The 23,713-nt window shown below is 39.2% G+C and overlaps 1 protein-coding gene across 1 annotated transcript in view; it reads right to left on the reverse strand.

Moving 5' to 3' along the window:
• LOC112984511 (potassium voltage-gated channel subfamily KQT member 1-like) overlaps window positions 1-23,713 on the reverse strand; it is a 498,975-nt gene that overhangs the window by 178,821 nt on the left and 296,441 nt on the right. Inside the window, exon 16 of the mRNA XM_064517311.1 lies at window positions 21,932-21,993. Within this exon, the coding sequence (XP_064373381.1) occupies window positions 21,932-21,993 (62 nt within the window). The remainder of the gene's footprint in view (window positions 1-21,931; window positions 21,994-23,713) is intronic.

Raw genomic sequence — 23,713 nt, forward strand, 5'->3', positions numbered from 1 at the left:
TCTGACCCTGTTTAAAATACAGGCAATTTACTGACCCAAAACCCAAAGCAAAAGAAAAATGAATGCAGACTTAAGCTTGCCTGCTGATAGCCCATCCAGTCCTGGAGCATCAGTCTCAGTGAAACCTACTGCAGTGAACTCACCTGGAGAGCACCCCAGCAATTCCCAGGAATGGGGGTCGCAGTTAAGGTTCTGGTGGCATATGCCAGGAATCCTTCCCCCCCTCCCCCACCCCCCGATGTTTAAGTTTTGCTGAACAAAGCATTTTGGAAAGGCATGAGAAACCACTGGGCAATTTTAACTCTGTATTAACAAAGATTTTTTTGTCATTGAATTAACGTATATTGGATTTTCTTTAGCTGTGTCAGTGTGTATGTCAGAGAGAACTTGCAGAGGGGAAACTATGCATTTCTAAGGGAAACTCTCTCTGGCTGCAGTGCTCTGCAGAATAATAGAGATTGGATTGTGTGATAAAAATAATATGCAGAAGAATTGAAAGTAAGTTAGTGTGGCTACAGGTTTGTGTGTCCCTGTCCATCCATCCTTCCATTCCTCTTTCTGGGGAGGAGAAATCTGAGTGCAGAGGGGACCTTCTGTCCATTGCTCCAGTGAGCACTGATTATTTGGACCTCACATGTATACATTAAAAAATCTTAGATATCCACCATGAAGTCAGGATAGCTGCATATTTTCTGAACAGGCTATTTATAGATATTAATATCCCCCAGACCCCAATAAGCCACACATGAGTATTTCATTTTATTCTTTAGAGAAGCATGAAAAATCTTTGGTTAAACATATCCTGCAAACTGTTTAATGATTTTGTTGAAAAGGCTTAAAGAGAATCATCTTTTTGATTAGGACATTCCTCCTCTAGTACAAAAAGTCCAATTCAGCAATATTTTTTAAAGAGAATCATTTTTATTTAAGGCAGTCTCCTGGATTACGAAATATGCAAAGGGCTGTTTTGATTATGCTGGTCTGGTTCTACTTTACCTAGTTACTTTAGCTGTCAAATTGCTGTCTAGCTCAACTGGAACTGCTTTACCCTTCCTCACGCTTTTACATGTGTTGTTCTATTGTTCAGAGACTGCTCTCAGTTACACAGTGCAAAATCCAGGTACCTTGTCCTTTACAGCCTTATCCCTAACTTAAAAAAAAACTTTGGTCATGGCATATATATATTTATCAGAAACACAAAATTCAGTCTTGCTGCTGTGCCCTAATCCAAAAACTAGAACGAGCTAGAGATCCAAATGAAGAAATTAACAGTTCAGCTATAGCGGCATTGGGACTGAAATAGTATTCTTGTGTAAAATCATGTCACAAATTTTCTTGCAACTGGTCAAATTCAAGTAAAAATAAAGCAACATTTACAGCAACATACAGCACTGAATAAATCAGAAAATGAGCCAGAAATGGAACTTGACTTTCTACAGAAAGTATAGACTCTGTGTCTGTGTATATTTATATCTACAAACATAGAATACTTATTTAGCAAAATTCTGTCTTACGAGAAGAAAGTGCTGACAGTCATCTCAAGTTGAGATGACTATTAAAAACTCAGAGAGAGAGAAAGAGGGCACTGTTCTGATGAAGTACAGAGCATAAGATTTCTAAACTGCCTTTGCCGTGCTGCCCCTGAGGTTGGATCCTGGAATTATAGATATTTATAGAGTGTTGGTTTACTATCATGAAAAATGCTACTCTTCTCTGGGAGAACCAGAATATTTTTCACCTTATACCAGCCACAGATATCGACAATTAGCAAGACAGAAGAAGGATTCGTGAACTTTACCTCCACCCAGTTCTTATTAAAACTCAATATGTCATTTTTGTTTTTTTTTCCTGCTGACTCTTAAGTAGAGATGAGTGTATTCTCTTTTCAGTTTCTGCACATGACCCAGCTGCTTCAGTCTGGTTTCTTTTTCTCAGTAAGAAAAAACATCTAATACTTTTCAGCACTCGTACAGCTCCGCTGGCTGCAGCAGTAATGCAATCTGAAATCTAAGGAGGTGAAGAGTTGCGTTACACAACGCCTCGCACTGTTTGAGCTACCAGACTTGCATGGGGGTGCAAACATGCAGCCGTATTTTTCTCAGGACTTGTCCTCACTGGAGCCAGGTGAGACCAAGGTTCCATCCCCCCTTTCAGGCCCACATGAATATAAGCTGTTCTACATTCATTGTTTCACTGAAACACATTTAAATACCTGGGAGCTGTAATCAGCTGTTTGAAGGCTTGCAATGTATTAGACTGAAAACATCATGCACACAAGATAGATACAACATCTATATATCCCGAAATGTAATATGTTTTAGTTACAGCTCTGTAATAAAAAGAGTTAGCTTCGTGAATTAAAAAAGGCTAAAAAGTCATTTTGCAAATGTATCTGATTTCCTCACATCCTCTGCAAATACTGAAATTATTTTCCAGGGGTGGTCATATTGACTAATCAGTGAAACTTCAAGCTACTTCTTTGGGCAAAGGTCAGTATAGTCAAAATGTTCACATGCAACAGCATAATTTCCCTCAAACTTTAGAGCCTGCCTTTGGAAAGGGCAACAATTTTTCCCTTATATATAACACACACTTCTGAAAACCTGGTGTCAAACAGATTTGTTACTACGATCAAAGGTAAAATTGACAATTTTGACAGCTTTACTGAGCAGAGTGTAGCTTGCTGCTAGAAAAGAGATTTATGAGTGAAATTAGAATCTCACAAGAAATGTCTTTATGCAGTCCATAAATAAAAGAGTCCGAAAATACTCCATTGCTATTAAACACAAGTAAAGCCTTCTGCTGCTTACTGCATGCCCTGGAAAATGTAGGGTAGGTAGAAAACAACAGCTGTAAGGCATTCTTCCTTCCTGCTAGTCTCTCCATGTTATGTAAGTGTGGGTAGGAAAGGGACTAAAGTGTTTTTTTAATAAAATCCCTAGACCACATGGAAGATATCTCTGGAAGATAATTCTGCTCTTTATAGTAATCCTAAATGCTCTCTGTTGCCCTGCTCCTTGGAGACTGAGGAAGAATACAGTTGCAGCAGGGATGCTGCCTCAGCTGTGATACTTCCAGAAGCTGTGGGGTAATATAAGAGTGAGGAAAGAAGATACACATTTTCAGAGAAAAGTGGTCCTGGGGTGGCCAGGAACCAGCATGGGGGGTTCTCGGGTTGAATAATTACTCAGAGATCTCCCCTTCAAGCCTTGGGGCCCAAACCAGCGTTGTACAGCAAAACCACCCTGAAGATTCACCGTTCAAGCTACTGCAAAATATCGATGTTTTGGGGACCTTTTCCACTTGCATATAAACTTCTCCAGAGATGGAAGTTTGGAGCCACTGTGACTGCGTGTTCTCCCAAGGTATTTTACTTCAGGCTGATCACATTGCCGCAGCCTTACAGACACATGCAGATCATTTTTTTCCCAAGCTATCTGTACAAGTCTGGTTGAAAACTAATTTAATTCCCTTCTTTTATTGTCTTTTAATTCAGACATTTACTCAAACAGACCATAGAAACTTCTTCTTTTGCCCTTTGATGTCATCTTCATTGCTTGTTAGGAACCACGATTAATGTTCTAGAGGGGCAACGGGCAGGCACCACAGCCTAAACCCACCAGGAACTTCAGAACAAATGCCTTCAGGAAGGAAACGAATCAAACCACAGCTCAAAGAATCAATATATATCAATATCATGGTAACAACCATGCATAGAAGGGAAGTCCATCTATTAGCACAGGCCTAATAACCAAAGAAACTGAAGTCAGAAGAGCTACCCACTCATCCCCATCGCTTTCAATGACAAAATCATGTGCAAGTCAAATTCTACAGGAGAGCACACCTGTGTTGTCATAAACTTGTAAGTGCAGAGAATTTCCTGCTTTGCTCTTGGAAACCCTGTCATTTGTCATCTAAAAAACACATAGGAGGGTTGTTTCCTTTCCCTCTAGTCTTATGTGGGATTTGGTTGAGGTATGTACAAAATTTTCCAGGCTCTTTATACCAGAAGCCTTTCAGCTACAGCTGCCTCCCTTCCTTTAAAATGCTTCTCCTCCTGTACCTGTTTGGAGTTTGCTGAGGTTTTCTCCCTGCCTGGCCCCAGAATATCTGGAGAGTGCCTGGTCATGCCCTGTCACGTGGCAGAGATTGGTATGGAGTGGTTTGCTAAAAGAGGTGTGGACCATCCTTAGAGTTGCAGAGACTGTCATTTTTGAAAGAGATTATCCATTGTTTTCCAAAAATCACTGGAGATTTTGTCTAGAACCCATATTTTCATGCTGGATTATTGCAACAGAAATATAACCTTCCCACACATGCTTAAATTAGATCTTTTGCCCTGCCTTTCCCCGAGATTTCACAAAACGCCACTTTGTATGACAAATTCATGATAGACAATACTTTGGCATTTATTCTTGGCGTGAATTTAAATGTTGTATGAAAAAATCTGACAGTTAACACCTTTGCTGAGCTGTCAAGGCAGAAGACAATACAAGAAGCCATTGTCTATTGTCCAAAATGCAGTACTGGCAGCCACATGTCCCCCGTAGTCACTGTGAGTGGCTTGCATTTTTCCCCCAAAGATTTGTACCTTGCCCCTTTTCTTTAGAATTTGTCCCAAAAATTTAAACAAGGATGATATAAAATCCTTTCCCCATTTTGGTCTTTCTCTCCACATCACTATCTAAAAATCCAAACAAGCCCTGACCTTTTTAACCAGAAATAATGATAATAATTGTAAATCTTAAACCACCCCAATACATCAAAATATGAACAAACAGACGAACAAAACTAAATGAGATGTTAAATAATACACATTAAACAAACACCGTAACCAGCTTCACATAGGCACATGAACTCTTACAAGGCCCATTTAAGCAACTAAAATCTAGAAAAAAAAATCAAAAGATCTGCTGCATAATCTTTCCAGTTTATTTTTCCCTTTTACCCTGTTCACTAACACTTTTTTAAGAGGCCAAAGGTATTCAATGTGAAACGTCACCATTCTTGCAAACTTCACCAAACTACTTATTAGAGGTAGACTAAGTATTCAGGATAAATTTATTTACCCTGGCAATAATATTTCTAAATGATCTATGAAGTATTATGACATGGTAGCACTGCAGTTTGCCTTGAAGGATTTTGTTCCAATCAGCAAATGTGCTCAGTGGGGGTAATATTTCTGCGCAGGGTCAGCTAAATGTGCAGGCAACACTTAGGAAAAGATGAAACGGCCGCAAGTACAATCTTTTCTTTGACGCTGGCAATAAATAAATATAGAAGTAGTAAATAAATAAATCATTCAGCTTAAAAAGAAATGCAACCATTTTACGGTTCCCATCAATCGAGTCTCTGCTGCTTTTAATTGAGAGGTTTAAAGGCAACGTGGCTGAAGCATGGACTGGAGCTCCTTAGCCACAGGACCAGGAACGCTGCAAGGCTACCACTGGCGAAACACAGGTACCTATTGAACATAGGGAGACACGGGCTGCTCTTTACGCTTCTGTTTTTTGACCAGTGTACCAAGGCAGTAACAACAACAGAAACCCAGCAATTAGGTATTCCAAACAGAACTGCTATTTTAAGAACAAGAAACTTCATTAATGGCTTTGGGTTTTTTTTCTTTTCTTTTCTTTTTTTTTAAAGAAGTGAAATGCATGTGTGCACATAAATACATAAAACTCAAATCATTTAAATGCTAATAAGGTATTTTCTGCACTTCTCCCAAACACTTCTCCCAAATGACACAGAAAGCAAAATCTATTTTGCTGTAACTTTTAAATCTGTTTTAAAAGATGTCGTGTCAACGATGTGATATTTGTCTTCTATCACAGGCCAGATAAAAAATTATCAAATAAAGTGAGACAAAAAAAGATTATTCATTCTAAAATTGGATGTCACATCCTCAAGTCCTGATGGAAATTTCAAGAATGGGCAGAAATAAGAATACAGGAGTACAGAATTAGGTTCCTGGAGCATTTTCAATTAAAGTCTTACTTGATTTTTTTTTTAAATATATAAATGAATCAGCATATGCACAACAAAAGATCAGTTCTTGTCAAAAGAGCAGCTATCACACAAAGACATATCAACAGAATACGGAGACAACTAAAAACAGCTTATATCTCCATTTCCACCTAGGAAAAAGTTGATTGCAGAAACTCTGTGGCACAAACACAGATATCTTTTTAAACACAGGACTCACCAGTTGTAAGACTGACAGATTTTGTGTAGAAAATATATTTCCGAACATCACATTACTGAAACTACAAATATATTTATAGGGTCACTCAGTTTATGCAGTTTATGCATAAACTTATGAGTTTATGCTCAGTTTATTTCATTCATTATGAAATGAACTCAGTAGTTCATTTCCTATATTGTACTAGTCTGCATTACAACATCTGCCCATAAAACCTACATTACTTTGTATAAATGTTATATCACAATACTAGCTCAATAATTACGGTGAATATTTATATGTTCATTCTAAGTGTCGCTGCAGGTATCCTGTGCACTTAAGCCATGCAGGCTGAGATTCTTAGTTTTCAGATCACCAGTAATTTTTAAAGACACATTTGATAAAGTTCTATTTAGTATCCTTTATGAGAACCAGATGGGTGAATAAGAAGAAAAAAAAGCCAAAAGAAAATAATTTTAATGGCATTTGAATGAATTGTAAAAGCTTTCTTTTTAAAATATGTAATTTGGTATGTGTATAGTCCTCAATGCCTTATACCTAACAGATTATATTTAAAGAAAGCTTGATGAAAAAGAAAGCATCTGAAAAATTGACACTAAAATCTATTCTTTCCCTCTTCTGTCAGGTCTGCTTTATTCCGACTCCATTATAATGTTGTTACAGAGGCATAAGGCTGATATAGTGACACAAAAAAGTGCAACTCCAGCCCTTGCAGGACTAATACCACAGGTCGTTATACTGGAATGCAGTATGCTTTAAACAACATATTTTTTAAAATGGTATTTTTGACCTGGATTTTTTTTTTGTTTGTAAACTGACTCCTAGATCTTTGTGCATAAAATTTTAACATTCCAATGCTACAAAACCTTTCTGAGATGTGGTTAGGTGCAGGTCCTAATAATGTACAAATCCTAGGGTGTATCATGATTTCCATCTCCACAAATACACCAAGCCTTAGCTCCTCCAGGGAGGGGCCCTGGGGATGAACCTCTACAAACTTGGCCCAAGGTTCCTGTTTATAACCGAGTAAGGTGTCTTTTGCCTAGTTTGCAAAACACATACACACAGCTACATCACTGCTGAGCTATAACATGCATGTCCCAGTCCCAGCTCTCACACCGCACAGCTCTCTGCTTTCCCACAGGTGTCTGTCAGGCCCACATGAGTGTTAAGGAGGTGGGAACAGAAGGATCTTTCCTCCCCAGAAAGAGTGGTCAGTTTTAAAAGTGGACACTTCTACTCCTCTAGAGCAAAGCATGAGATCACAGTGGCTAAGGTGGCAAAACAGACATTCAAAATGATGGGATTGCCTTAAAAAAATCATTGGGATTCTTTTGATACAACTCCTTGCTTTTAAGCCTTTGTGCTACACCTCCACGAGCATTGAAGATTTTCCCTGGGTAAGGTCCAGAAGCTGCCACACAACCACAAATTAATGTAGTGGTTGCCAAACTACGGGACAACCCTCTGAGCTGGGCTTGGAGGAAAGCCCCCAAGCAGGAGGAGACATGCAATGCATGAATGCCAGCATCTTTCATATTTCGGGGCTTCGGCTGCAGGTGACTCCTGGTGGCTGAGACCTGCGTGCCAAGCTATGAGGAAGAAGGGGAGGCAGCAGATGTGACATGAGAACATGCTGCCCAGTAGGGCCCCATTAAGCAGCACACCCTCGGCTGCAGTACAGGACTACAGTCTTTCTCCTGCTGCGTGCCATCAAGCACAGAAGCTGGCAGTCAGTGATATACAGATCAGACTGACAAATTTGGCACATAGAGGTCTGGCGTAGCCTTAGCCCAGGGTTATAAATGACCAAGATTCACGCCAGGCTGGGGAGACATGAGGCAAGGTAGCACAAGACGCGAGAGGCCTCTCCATGTGTGGAGACCGAAGGGCGACCAGCAAAGCAGCAAAGGTCCATTTGCTCTGGAAAGCAAGAGGCTTTGGGCTGAATGTATTTCAACGAAGCAATATTTGTCAACTTCAAGAGATAAAATTCCGTCCCTCAGTTTCCTTCTCTTCTTCCTCCTCTCCACTCCTCCCCCCCATTAAAATTAATATGCTGCCGAGCTTCTTTCTCCAAGTCTTTGTGCTGGGATTGTGTGCAGCTAGGAGGGGTGTGTACACCATCACAATGAAGAAACGGGAAAAGAGTCATAAATGTAGGCTGATATATTAAAAGGTGCAATACAAGATATATTTTGTTCGCTGCTGAATCCAACTTGGTCCACTCTGCCCACTTATTCTAGTTAAATGCACATGTCAACATATAAAAAGTTATTTCAGACTGTAGCATTTCGTTACCCGAGCCAATCCAAATGAACACAGGAATAGCAGCAGTACACATGCCAAGGAAAATGAACTTTTTTTTTCCTCCTACTGTGACAATTTTGGAGGCAGCCAATTATACATAAAAAAAAAATCATGAATGAGCAGGGTAGTTTTGGAGCTATAACTTCAAGTGAAGTATTCCTTTTAATATGAAATTAATATAATCATGACATTTTAACAGTATTTCATGGTTCTGCAATCTTCTACGAGGACTCATTCTAAGTAAACCTATATGCTATATAAAAAGACCACAATAATCTTTTCCCACTAGTAAAATTGTTACTCATATGACTGCTACATATATAGGCGTTTTTTTCATACATAAACAGAATGTGGTCATTTGTGGAATCTATAGATTTCATTGGGGGCATATTAAGGGAATAATGCATGCGTCAAATTTGTTGGTGTGTTTTACAGTGTCTAGATTTTTCTATCCTGTGCTATTCTGTACATTTCCTGCCCTGACATAAATGACCTCATTAACAAGAAATTCTAACAAGTATATATAGTTTCTTTTATCTCAAAATCTGAAGTTTTCTGGCTGCAGCTTACTTCTGTTTTGTGACATTCAACTGTATGTATAGCCTTGGAGGAGGAGGAGAGAGGAGAAAAAAATGAAATAAAATAAAACAAAACTCTTTCCACACAAGGGAGTTTTCTTGCTGAATGACATAACCATTACTTCAGTCAGTCTGAGCTACGGTCAGCCTGCCCAACCATCTCCTGAAATTAAGTAAATGCAGAAAGGATATTTTTAGGATTGAAAATTACCTTCCAAATACAAGAAGTTTATTTTTGCCTTCCAAGCCAAAGAAGGAAATCACACAGCAGCAATATGGAGTACTCTATTCCCTACATATTAAGGTTGCGTTAGCTTTATAGTAGTTCCTGTCACCATTCAGTATCTTACCCCCCCAGCAGATAGGTTTTACCACAGGAACAAAAGCCTATTTTTACAGTCCCAACTCAGGGCAAAATTTCACTGAGATTCTAGAATCTGACCCACTTGCAGTGATCCCTGCAGTAGTAGTTACTCTGTAGCTGGGGCTCGAAATAAAGACTGTTCTCAACATCTTAAACAGTGATATTTTTCTATGGATATTCAGTTGTGCTAAAGAATGTGCTGAAGAACAGGAGGTAGGAGTATCTAGCGAAAACTCTAGGCATAAATAATAACAATGTTCAGTCTTCACAGAGCTTTATAGACTCTAAAAAACAGAGGCTGAAAGGCATGAAATACAAAAGATAACCAGTAAAAAGATGTAGAGGTAAAAAATGCAAAGGATATACACATATAGATATATACACACCCCTTTTGAGGTGTATATACAACTGCATACCCAGTTAATAAGCATGCAAGACTTCTTACAGGACTCGGCTTAAATGAAATATGGCTTGAAGCAAGATGTGGAGGTCAGGCTCCAAAATCCTTTAAGAAAATCAAATTTATTTGTATTGTACACATCCAGCAAGAATGACTCCTTTCTCACCTCCAACCTCCTACTCTGTCAAACTACCATCTCCCCAGCCTCACATTCCTGCAGAGACCTCATCCTCCAGAGAGTTCCTCAGCCTCATGGCTTTCTCCCCCTGCAACACATGCAGGCTTTTATCATGGGGCAGATGTCCAATACAACAGCTTAATGATAAGGGTGAACGGACAGGCCAGCCCTAACAGAGTCCTGGAAATGCAAGTGCTCAGGAAGCTACTCTGGTCTTCACTACCTAGCCACACATTTTTGAAGAAGGATATCCAATTTCTAAGGTAATCATATGTATAAACTGCAAAGTGAGCATACTCTGTGGATACAGTCCTGCTCTTTGGAAATGGTTTCTGAATGACTTGCCTGGACTAATTTCAGACATGCGTGGCAGTGCTGGTGACAGAATGAGAACCCCTCTTTGCTCCAGCTCCTGGGCACTTACCAAGGGCACATCCTCCTGCCATGGGATTACAGATTTTAGACACCATGACAGAGAAAATAGGTGTTTCCTCTCTGATTACAAATTCCGAGGCACACCAAGCACTGCACAAAGACACTAACACTCTACGCATGGCACCCACTCAGTCCTGCAAGCCTTTCCCTTCACAGATTAGAGGCTTGTTACAGAGGAGATGACTTGCTGATTGTGGCTTTAGAAGCCCTCCAGATACAGGTGGTGACAACAAGCTCTACAAAGCGTATAAAGGCTGCAGCCACTAAACATTTTGAAAGTCAGTAATAAAAATAATGTTAATGTGCAGCTCATGGGAAGGCAGTGTAGGAATTTTTAAAAATTGCTGAGAGAAAATATGGGCTTCTGCTGCCTCCTAGGGTATGTCCTCATGCCAGTGCCTGCTACTTGTGAGATACCTGAACTAATGTTAAACGTGCTGACTGCACTGAAGCTGGCATTGCACTTGCGGTGGCATAGAGGTGAGAATGCTCTAGTTTTGAGTGAATACTTGGCCTCTCAGATGGCTTTTCTGCCTCCCCTGGACAGTGTGCAGTAATGTCTATTAGTGACTGATAGAACTGGTTACAATCATTGCAACTAGACTGTCTTGAAAAACCTGTCATTTAAATAAACCCAACATATTTATCCTAATTCTGTTTTGATTTTTAAGGCTTCGGGGTCCCTGCTTTTCATGTGTTTATCCACAGTGAGGGCTAGAAAATAAGAATTTAAAAAATTCTCACATAATTACATGTCTCCAGATACTGAAGCCTTTAACACGTAGAGTAGTAGGAGACTTGTGATAATACCTCAGAGCTGTTAGACTGCACTTTTCTACTCCTGCAGCTCCAGGGATGCCGTATTAACCAGATCCTAAATCCAGATGGAGGTCTGATCAGACTTTTAACATGGCTTGGTAGCAGAGAGCCTGGCCCTGTACTAGCCCAGATTTAAAATGATAGTGTTTTGGCTGTTTTCTGTACCTGTTAAATTTACTTTACACTCCATTATTGCATGCTTCACCTACTGAAAAAATAGTTCGTTTTAATGTCAGTTATAGTCTCCTATTTTTGTTATCATTTTTCAGAAGAGAAAATATTACAGAGCTTGCAGTACTTATAGTTGCCAGGTTTTGAAAATACCGAGGCTCAAGCCACTGGCGTGTTCCACATGTGCATTTAAGCAGTGGGCTGCAGATCTCCTGAACAAATACAGAGCTGCCAATTCAGTACTTCAAGATGTACCTTCAACACGAGCAAAAGCTGTCAGCACATTTTTTAGAGATTATTTCTTCACCTACATCCTACATGATAGTTCTAGACCCACAGTAGAAATGGCAGGGTGCTGCAGTGAATGGATGACCACCTGAGGTTCCTTCCAACCTGAATTATCCTGCAATCTGAGAACCCTGGTGATTTCAGATGCAACAGCAGACAATTTACTTGTTGGATTGATCAGACAACTCCATGGTTAGAGAGAGACATTTTAAGTTCAAAGATTGAAGGAAAGATCTTCTGGAGCAGACAGCCCGTAGAAGAGCATCAGAGTCCTAAGAAAACATTATTTTGTTGAGGAATACCGCTAGAGGCTGAGTGATATCCTTCTCTGTGAGGTATTTATGCAACTCCCTGTCCTGTAGTATCTGAGTAATCCATACCCAACTGAAGTAGAAAAGTATTATTTCACAGAGGGGAAGTCTATGTCTTTACATTTAGAATGAGGTTCTCCAGCAGAGCATCCCAGGTTTCTGGAGCCTGAGTTCGGTATGCATGCCACGAGACCATGCTTCCTTTTTTTTTTTTCAGTCTATTCACAATCATCACAATTCCACACAAAGCCATTTTAACGTGCAGAAGAATACTTATTGATAATCAGAAAAGCACAATTCTTCAACTACAAGAGCTTGAATGCCTCCCCAGATAAATCACTTACGGATTTATTATTATTTAGTTGTATTCTGGCATTGCATAGAATTACACTTCAGGATCAAACTAAATAAACTAGGCACTGTACCTACATAATCAAAAAGGGCTTTGAGGTAATCTGCACCACCTCACCTCCTCAGACGCAGACCTTATTCCCCCTCTCCTGCTCTCAAAGGACTGAATGTGTAGCAGACACATTGACTAACGTGTTTTACTGAAACATCTCAGAGTGCAGCACTGAAATCAAAACCAAACTTCTAAACAGGAAAAATACGAATACCATTCATCAATATTATTTGTTAGTAGGAGAAGTAATTACATTATAAAAGAGAGTATACAATGGTGATTTGTTCACTATTTTGCTCCTATAAAAAATATAAATCTACATGTTTCAAATAACAGTTCGGTAGTGAATATGGGGGACAAGAGTTTCTAGGTTTCTCAGCACTTTACCTCCCTGCCTCCCTCATCTCATATGCCATTATGTGAAGACCATGAATTTACTGTTAAAATGGGTGACCACATCCCTCCTTAGATACAATCTGTCAGGGCAGATCACCAGAGTACTCCTGTATATGTATATATATATATATTTTTACAGAACTGTGTCATCCTGCAACATGCCTTTTATGGCAGTATTCTTTGTACTATTTATTATATATAAGCCATTGCAAAGACCCAGAGACTAGTTCTAACAATTTAGATTCAAACTACTCTTCTTGTCCATCCCTTAGCATCTGATACAGGCCATCAACAGCAGAAGCATAGCCCCAGGACTAAACAGATGCTTGCTCTGACTCAGCATCGTGGTTCCGGCATGAAACGTGAATCCAACTGCAAGTCTGGTAACCATTTGAATAATATAAATCTGCTTTTTTTCCAGAGGACTTTCCTTGATTAGGAGGAATTTGGGGCCTATATTTTATATATAACTGAAATAATATTAAACATTGCCTTTTAAAATACTGATCTGAAAAATGTTGTAGGTGAAATAGCCACAGTAATTCTGAAGTGAGGAAGACTACAGGAAGATTACTATTTTTCCTACAGGAAAATTATAGTTTGCTTTCTGTTAATTCTTCATGGTGCTGGAATGTCTTTCATTCTGAAGCAGAATGAAATAATATCAATTTTAAACAATTGAATTATAAAAATTCAGTTCAAGTGAAATGCCCACTTCAGAAAATCAAAAGATTTCACCCAATTCAGACTTTCAAAAGGTCACTTTGATGGGGAAGATTAGAAATATTTGTTTTCAATATATGATTTAAAACACAATTCCACGAAATGTGACATCTTTTCACAAAAGGTTCCATTATGAACAAAATGTCATTTTCTGATAGAGGAATATCCCAAAGGAAAATTCTCAACTTGTACGTAGTGCAGCACTTGCAGCATACAGCCACAAGCAATTAAGAACAGCTACAAGGTCTATTTTTGGAAATAGCTTTCTATATGAAATTGTTTAAAATTAGTAACATTTGGAGCTGGTCAAAAATCTTTCAATGAAACGTTTTTCCATCAGAAAATAAAAAAATTTTAAAAGCTATTCATAAGAAGAGACTGATTTTAATGAATTGCTCCTTTTCTTTTTATTTGAACAGGTTAGAATAATTGCTGAAATACTTCATTTTCACATTTTAAAACGAAAACATTTCAATTTGGGGGCTTGGCTAACTTTTCAGTTAGCAATTTAATTTAGGAGAACCCATTAAAAATATAAAAGGTAGAAATAATAAAAAAAACCCAACAACTTATAACTGATCTGCTTTCTGTCATTCATTGGAGGATCAACACAAAGTACATGGGGATTTGACTTTTTGTCCAAAAAGTCATCAAGGCCTCAAAAATAAGGTAGGTAAAAAATATACTTTCCCACTCAGCGCTGATAAGTAAATTGTTTCATGGGCAACAGAACTGATGGGGCTTTGATTCCTATGCATTCATTGCTGGACTCTCTGGCACCTGAGCAGAGCCAAGCTCACACTCTCTCTTCTTCTGGGAACAGGGGGATCTGTCCTCTACTCAGGCATCGATTTTCTCAAAATGTAGAGGGAATCAACATCACCAAAATCACGTCTCAATTTTGGTTCAAACTGACCACCAAGCTCAGAAGTTACTCATGGAGACCAGGCAGAGTCGGACAGGCTCCCTCACTGACAGCTTATGCGGTCACTAACGCCTTGTCTCCAGGACCTTGGGCAAGTGACAGCAGGGGCAGTACAGCAGCTGCCCTGTCCTGATGAATGCACTTTATCAAAGAGCTGCCGCGTTTTGTATTTCTCCCCGGTCAAGCTGAGGGGGAACGGTCTGCTCCAACTGCAAGCAGTTCAGCCAGCTCCCTTGAGTGACATGTCAGCAGATAGTGGCGAATCAGGTTTTTCCTCGGAGCGTTTCATTTGAACAGAGAATTTCAACTCTTTGCTTCCCTTTGCTATATGGGCTACGTGAGGACTAGCCACAGCCTGCTTTTAGTAACTGACAGTCCCATCATCTGCTATTAATTACTGCAACCGATAAGTATGAAAACCTTTTCTTCTGAACTGTCAAATCAAGCTTAGTTAACAATTTTATGTCAGCTGAGAAAAGGCTGGGCTGCATCTGGGTGGACTGTTGAGCTTACTCTGCATAACTAATAACTCCTACAGGAGGAATCCTGGATTGGACTAGCAGAAATGGCAACAAGCAGCACTGGGAATAAGATTTCCCTCAGGTTAAACAGCTCAAGCATATCAATATGGATTAGATTTCCAATGTCATAATAGCCCACGAAAGATTGCATTCCCCAAAGGCTCTATTATTTACCAGCAGCTCTAAATCACTTTACTATTTCTATCTTTTATGGTATTTACAGTTAATTTGTGTGCTCTTGTCAAGGAACGTTAGTAGAGAGTACATCTTCTGCAAGCAGCTCTCCTTGTTTCTTATTAAATGAAAGGTAGCTGCAAACTGACTGCAGGCTGCTCCACAGCACATGGTTACGAGCCCTCGCCTCCCTCCCGCCCAGCACGCTCCAAGATGTCACAGGCAAGAGTAATTGTTTGCTGGGTAGTTTTGGTTCCACCAGAACAGCTTCAGCCAAGATAGCAGCAAAGCAACTTGATTGTACCAACTGCCTAATCACAGCAGTCCTTCAGACTGCTCTAAATGAGACGAAGCTATTAGAGCTGGATGCTAATCAGCAGTCAGTGCAATCACTGGGGAGCAGACACTGCCATCTGCATGCTTGTTTATTGGGCTTTGGAATTATTTAATGTTTGATTTATGGTGGTGAATTGTGTCCTGGCAAACATTTGTTCTGTGAAACTCTCTGCTCCCTCGCCCATTAAAAATCAGGGCCTGATCCATGTGAAAGACTCCTGCTGAGTTCGCTGTGTTTTGGATCAGGCCTCTGGGTCTCAAGACTGGCAGAGAATGTACCATTTCTGTCCAATTTTTTAGCTCCAATTTAGAAGAAGATCAAGTGTTTTCCATCAACATTTTTGTGTTGGCTTTTGAGAGAATCTTCACAGTGGGCCAGGTTACCGTGATACAGAAAGGATGACCCACACTTATATATACATTTTCCCGAAAAATTCATCCTGAAGCAGACATCTGCCTTGGAAAAATTTCAGCCCAGATGGCTAAAATTTGGCAAAGATGTACACAACTGAAAATAGAATTTTATAATGGAAAGTAGTGTACAACTTTAATAATAGGGGGGTACTACCATACCATAGCAGGAACCATAAGAGAAGAATTCAGGCTACAATTCTTTCAAATATACTTCAGAAAATACTATCGATATATATTTCTTCCTTTTGCTTGAAAGGCATATCAAAGTTAGGTCTTATTTTTGTCTGATCCTTCAGACATTAACCTTACAACTCAGCAGCTCAGAACTGGGCTTTCCCTCTAAACATTATTAAGCAAGGTTTATCTGAGAAGTATAAAACCATGTCAAGTGATCAAAAGAAGTCCAGGCTGTTATAGTTCCTCTCTGCACTGAGAAAGTAGAGAAGCTGTGTGCTTAAATGTTGTTGAAATCTAAGCTGTTAAATCAGCATTACTTGGTGCTCAGATAAAAAAAGTCTGTCTGGATGTTTCTGTACACAGTTTCAGGTCCACTGCACCTTAAATCACCAGCATACTGCAAGGATCCTCAAAACATTAAGGCATAACAGATGAAAAACATAATTTCACTCAGGCTAATGCTGAACTTTTGGGGTCCCAATTCTGCTTTCACCTCATCCCTGTTGATTCAGTTCTCTTGAGCAGAATGTAAGGACATGAGCCAGAATATGGTTTAAAGTCATATAAGAAATCTGCTGTAATTTACACCTGCATAAACCCAGAGTAACTCCACTGGCATAGATGGCTTGAAGTAACAAGACACTGACAATTTGGCTTGAAGTGTTAGCTGCAGCAAGCTTATTTTTATTTCTTTTAACCAGACAATAGTTTAAAAATAAAAATCCTAATGACTATGGTCAGGGTGCTGAACTGCTACGGAGTAAATAGGATAAGGCTTTGTTCTGGCTAGTGGCACCCTACTTCAAATACACATTCACAGCATCCCCTGCTGTGAACCTCCTGCCCATCTCTTTGGACTGAATACACTCCAAGAAAATGTACAGCAAGTAAAACCCATTCTACATGAGAGATCTACCAGGAACTGCCTGTCGGTTTAGCTAAGTTAATTATCAACACATGCAGATTTGCGTTGAGAAGGTAAGCTCCAAAAATCAACAGTGTTCATGCATATTAGTAAAGCATAGAGGGCCAGGATGAAATCCATAATAAAATTTATTTACAAGAATGAATGGCGGTGCATCTCCAATAGCTACTTTAAAACATTATCAGCCTGGTTTAGTAGCTAACAGATCCCACATAACTCACATTTGCAAAAAGCCTTCTGAAAAGCTTTATAATAAGGCATGACTCAATCTTTAAGCAACTGGGGGCAAAAAACCCACAAACACTTTAGTGCCAAAATATGTTTTTGTTAGCAAATGCATTTGTTGGGTTTATTTCTGACATATTCTGGAAACCTCAAAAATGCGGCACACTCATTTTGCAACTGACTCATTGTGCACCAATTTTCAACCTTTTCCCTTGCTTTTTTTAATACAGTTCAGTTATGCCCTTCACTCCACCCACAAATTAAGGGTTTATTATGGAAATTCTGACAGAGCCTTCACTATAGTGGTGCTTGCAGGCACCATCATGATAAATAATTCACTATTTAATGACTCCTGATGTAATCACAGCTGGAGCCATATTTGCTAACATCAATCTCCCTATTGTTATTCAGGAGGAGGAAGATGATGGAGAAAAAACATTCTTCTCTGAGACCATCTTTTTAGCTCCCAACTTTAAAATGAGTGTTTAAATTGGTAAAGAGAGAGTTTACCACCACAATCCAACCTCTACATTTGTTTATGTTGGATGATACTTTTGTTCTGGCTTGCATTACTCAGATGGATAAAGCTCAGAAGGGTTCTGCTTTACTGCCCTGTTTTCTCTTAGTGTTTCTGCATTTTTTAAATGCTACCAAATGGTTGCTTTTGGCTCCCAGCGTTATCACATGTTGTCTATAAGTATGGAAATAGTTATGGTAATATGAACGTAAATCATAACTGTAAATACCACATAAAGAAGACTGCCATATAATTATAAAAATACCTAATAGATTTCTTTTTCAAAGACAACACAGCTGTCCCTTCTAACCTTTCATTTGTAGATTCTTCTCTCTCCTGTTTTTATTTATAGGTTGCCATGCAGTTTGACATAGCACACCACAATTTTTGTTTCTAATTTTGAAAAGAAAAGAAAAAGAAAGAATACTCATTTCATCATAAAGAAGCATTAGTTCACAATTTTAAAAAGAAACTAATGCCAACTCTAGAACATCATCTTGGAACCAATCTCCCTCTTAATACATTTCAAAAGAATCTGTCAATGGCTACATACCACAATTTAAAATTAAACCCTGCTATCGAACTAAAGATAGGGTCGGCCAAATGGCACATGTCACGTGTTGGGAAAGAAGCCCCATTCTTGTTCTAAATGTCTCAGTGTTTTTATGAAAAGAACCACAATAGGCTATTATGCTGCCCACAACAAAATTATTTTTTTATATCCTACTTAGAGAAAAACAGGTTGAAAAGTGCTACGGGTAAACTTGCACTATGCAACATGCCATGTTAATGAAAGGAGTAAAGCCTTATGCAGCGCTGATGTTGCCAAAAAGGGTTTTATATATTGTCTGGAAACTGCCACCATACGTTTCATCCCTTTCCAATCAGCTTAGGAACGACTAAACACAAAGGGATACAAGTGTATGTTAACCCTCCTTTACGCTGGACTTGAACATTGCTTTGTCATGCGCTGACTCATTCTTACCTCTTCATTGCTACCTTAAACTTACATACAAAGCCCTGAGAGCCACAAAAGAGATGCTGCAGACAGCACTGCTCATGCAAAATGAATAGGAGGCTGCTGTCTTTGACTCTCTGAAACATTTTTGCCTCAACGCTTTTATCTATTACTAAGCAACCACTTCAGAGATCTGCATCTATACCTTCTACATGGCAAACCCCACATTTTAAGCCAAATGGTAGGAGACATTTCAAGGGAAGGAAGTTGCTCTTAACCATCAGAAATACACAGTTCTCTATCTCTGTCTGTCTCAGAAAAAAATATAAAAAGAGTTAATATGGCTGTATGTAGAACAATGCACAGTTCTCAATGGGAGAGTTATGTTCTGATTCTCTTTTGTGCAAACAGCTAAAAACTAGAAAATGCCTGTGGGAAAGATCAGCCTGGACTAGAAGTGTACTAACTGCTTATTGGTACACATTTTTAAGCAGATGAAACATTTGAATCTGCGCTGCATTTTTATCAGTCTGCACCAACTGGCCTTTGTCCAAAAATGTGTCATTTTATCAGATGTGTCGCTTGGTTGGGAGGCTGCCATGACTGTACTGGGTGACTGAATGTTAAAATAATGTCTCCAGGGGGATGAAGCTGATCCCAAAGGTTTTCTAGTTCCAAGGGGGAGATCGTTTTTCACCACCAGCTGAAGCCTGATGTCAGACATGCCCCTGCTTCATTTATTCTGCTCAGAGGTTGAAACCCAGCTTGTCCTTCCTGACTCCAATATTGTTTCATGTTTGGGCATGTATCAGCTACTACACAGAGAACTGTTAAAGCAGGAGAGCCCATGTGACATGGGAAAATGGTTTAGGGGAAGCAGTTTGACAGCAGGATGTGGTCATTTCTATTGTGCTATTAAAATAGGGATATCTGGGAAGCTTAACTTTGTTTTCACTATGTAAACATGTATATTTTAGCCTTATGTGCCAAAAAAATGCAAATGCACACACACACGCACACGCAAACCCTGCACACAGCAAATGTTTGCCCTTTCAGTACAGCGTCTGGCTTCTCAACAGAACAAAGTCCTGTGCACCTAAAAGAAGGCTAATTTGTACTGAAAGAACAAATGCCTGGGTTCCATGTGGGTCGGACTCTAGTGTTTTATTTTACATTTGTAGTTTGGTTGGAGAACAACAAGGAAGCTGCAGTGATTGAACGCCTTTCATAATGTCATCTCATGAAAATATCTTGACATATTTTTATTGCCTTCTATTTGTTTTCTCCAGAACAATGAGTAGAGTGATGGAAATCACCAGTTCCCACACAATACATGCTTAAATTAAAGCACTACAGTTTAATTCTTCAAACAGAATAGTGGCTAAGCCTTGCCCACACTGATGGCTGAAACTGAGTTTGCAACAACTATATTTAGATTATGCTTAAATGACATTAAGATGGCTATACCATTGTTTTTTTTGACTTGTGTGATGGTTGTTCCAAGAACATTGTTGGAAATCTATGCTACAGACTGGTTACCACATGCTTACAATAGACATTTAATATGATAAAGCGAAACCGTGTTACTTCATCATCTCTAAGCATTTACCTTGAGGCAGTATCGATGAAAATGATAGCCTTTTGGAATCAGCTGGAGTTTGGTTTTCTAACAGGTTTAAGTTGTAAAGGCAGAGCAGATATCTGCAATTGAGATCATTCACTGTGGCATTTACCAAATACACAGGCATCTCCGGTACCATTTCCCCACTTAAACCAAAATACTTCTGTAGTGCTCAAGTTAAGGGTTTGAAATTAAAAGTTATCAAATAAACACCATATGGCCCTAAAGCTGGACCAGTGCCAGACACATTAATAACTTTCTGACCTCTCTTCTTCATAAATATGGAGCAGTCAGGAGACCATGAACAACTGCTTCAGGTAGGCAATAAGTATTTACAATGCTGGTAATATTTCCCACACAAAGTAATCAAAATATTATCACAGATAATTTTATTGTCAGACTTTCAAACCTATATTGTAGGTTTCTCAATATAGATATATTAAACATATCTGAGTGATCCAGTGGTGTGAATTTAGAAAACATACAGAGGTTAGAGAGCAATATCCCTTTTGAAGTGAATTAAGCCACTTTCGCTTCAAATGAGAATGTCCACACAAGGGACCAATGAGCTTTAAGAGTTAACTCAGATTAATTGCATTTTTCTGTGAAGCTGGTTCCTTGACATTGCCCAAGAAAGCTAAAAGTCAAAGAAAATCTGTCCCTTGAAATCATAGCCTTGAATATTTCCAACGTTGTTGCAACAAAGATCAGTAGATACTAAGGGAGGGAGGAAGGAGTTCTATTTGTTTCATTTGTATTTCTGTTTTTTACAAGATGCAAAATTCTTCCTAAGAATAATGAAAGGCTTCTTTCCCTCCTCCCTTCCCCAGAAAACAGGGAAAAGAAAACTTGCATGATAAACCTGAGTAGGGGTGCTGCTTTTCTGGGGATAGGTATGCCTTCAAGGGAGCCGAGCGAAAAAGCTGTTACAGAAACACACTCCTTCTTTAAAGCAAACTTTTGTTATCACTTGAGTGGGAAAAGCTCTTGAGGATGTTTGTAATACGCCTGAAACAATAGGGCCTCCCTGGGCTTTGGCCTTTCGCTATATGTCTATGCAATTCTAATTAAAAACAAAGATGAACAAATTCTTGGAGAGAAGAAAGTGGGGGTGGAGGGAAGGGCAGAATTGATGCAGAGATAACTGCGCAGAGGAAAAATATGCAGTAAAGACTAGGGAACCTCAAGATTATTAACTGTGATATCAGCTGTTGCTGTTTACAAAGACTCTTGATAATGGCCTTTCTGTTTAATTCTCTGATCCTGGTATGACAAACACCTTGTCAGTTCACGGTATTTATCTACAAGACATGACTTGGCCTTAACATGAAAGTAGGTTTTTTTTTTAATTGAGAACCAAGTCTGTATGGCAGGTAAATGGTTAATGCTGAACAACATGTACATGATAATTCATCAACTCCCTTACAAAAATTAGGATATTATTCTTTATTATGGTGCCCTGTAATTCTAAAGTAAATCATGCCAAGATACTATCTTGCAGGTCTGTAGATCAGATATCATTACCCAGAAAAAAAGAAGAAAAAGCTTTCATGCACTTACCTTATCCTCTAGCCGGATCAGTCTGGCTCCTACAGTATAGTATCCTTTGTCTACCCCTTTTTCTAAATAAAAAAAGAATAAAAATGGGACATGCATGAGACGGAGAATAAATTTAAACTAAGAATTATATCTAACACTATTTAAAAGAGAAGTTGGTAAAATATTAGGGCAGTATATGTAACACCAACATAACAAGAGAAAAATTCTTCATCGTACACAGAAGTGAAAGAGAGTAGTGGGCGAGAAGGGATTTAATTCGTCTAACTGACATGCTTATGTTAAGAGCCTAGAGGGCAACTTGGACTTAGGTGGAGGCGGTCCATGGACATCAATGACAAGAGAGTGTGTCAGAGACAACTTTATTCCTTGTTTAATTATCTCAATTAGCTGCACATCATTAAGTGGCACAGACATGCTCTCTGGGCATACACCCCTTTTTTGGATATCACTTACATGACATGTGCAATGCATGCTATCTATCCATAAGGACATAACATATATATAAAAAATACCTATCCCCTCATGATGGCTCTGCAAATGAGTGACACTGGGAACAGCCCTCACTTTTCAATCCTCGTCTCCCCTCCCAGCTTTTGTGACACCTGCTCATTTAAGCCCAATTATGCAATTTGTTTTACTTACCCTCTGTGAATTGTGGGATTGGGACACAGAACTGAAAGCTGGGCAAAGTTGGGTTTATCCTTTGTATTTACTTGGTCAATTGCAAATGAATGCCATACTTGGGGGGTGTTCTTTTGCAGGAAATGAGGCACAATAATACATGTATTCTGAGATGGGAGAAAATGTTTATGAGAAAAAAAACCCAAATACTTAAGTGACTTAGAAGCCTGTGTCGATGGTACTTGGATACACTTCTAAGTACTAAACTATTTATTTTTCCAATAAAAGGATGGATTAATTGCTTCTTGTTTTTCCCATAGATCATTTCAGGTTTATGAGTGCCTGAGCTTTTTTTAAAGCTATTTCAGTCCATTTTGCTTAGGGCATGAGCACAACATGAAGAAGGGTTTATGGGAAGGCAGGCTGAGGTGTGAATTTACAGTGCATCAGCCTCTGCAGTAACTGCCTGTATGTGTGCTCATTCACAGTGAACTCACATTCTTGCATTACTCTGTGGATGTTACTTGCTTTACAGTAAGGAGGGTATAGTACACAACACAAAAGCATTGTATACTTTTACTAATGTGGTATGTTCGGTGACACATTTGCACCAATGTTGATCTGGAGGTAACTCAGACTGTATGTACCTGACCATAGAGGAAGACCCTAGCGAGAAGCAACACTGGCAGAGCACCCTTCTTGCTTTTCTCCTCCTCCACAGACCATGCAGAAAGCTAAAACAGTCCTGGTCCCTTGACAGCTCCTTTCTAGAAAGCAGAAATGTTCTATCAAAGCATCTGGAGGAGTAAATTCCATAACGAGAGACAATTCAAAGATTGTTCAAGGACACTGTGTGGGCACAGAAAATAAATGACACAGCTTGGCTCATGCACGTATGTTGCTCATCATTCATTAGTTCACAAACACAGAAACCTTTTAAAATATGAGGGGCTGAGGCTCAAGTTTATCTTTGTACTCGTCTCTGCCTAAAATGAAATAATTGACTCTGCAACCTGCTTGGTAGTTCGTAAATCTGCAGAAACGTCATCTTTCAAAGTGTATGTAGGAACGACCATGCATATTTTTGTGTTTAAGGACTTCTAAACCGAGAAGTGATTTGCAGAGACATGGGGAGGCAGTGTTTCTGCTTAGGTGTAAGAC

Source organism: Dromaius novaehollandiae, chromosome 1 (genome assembly GCF_036370855.1).
Source record: "Dromaius novaehollandiae isolate bDroNov1 chromosome 1, bDroNov1.hap1, whole genome shotgun sequence".
NCBI lineage: Eukaryota > Metazoa > Chordata > Aves > Casuariiformes > Dromaiidae > Dromaius > Dromaius novaehollandiae.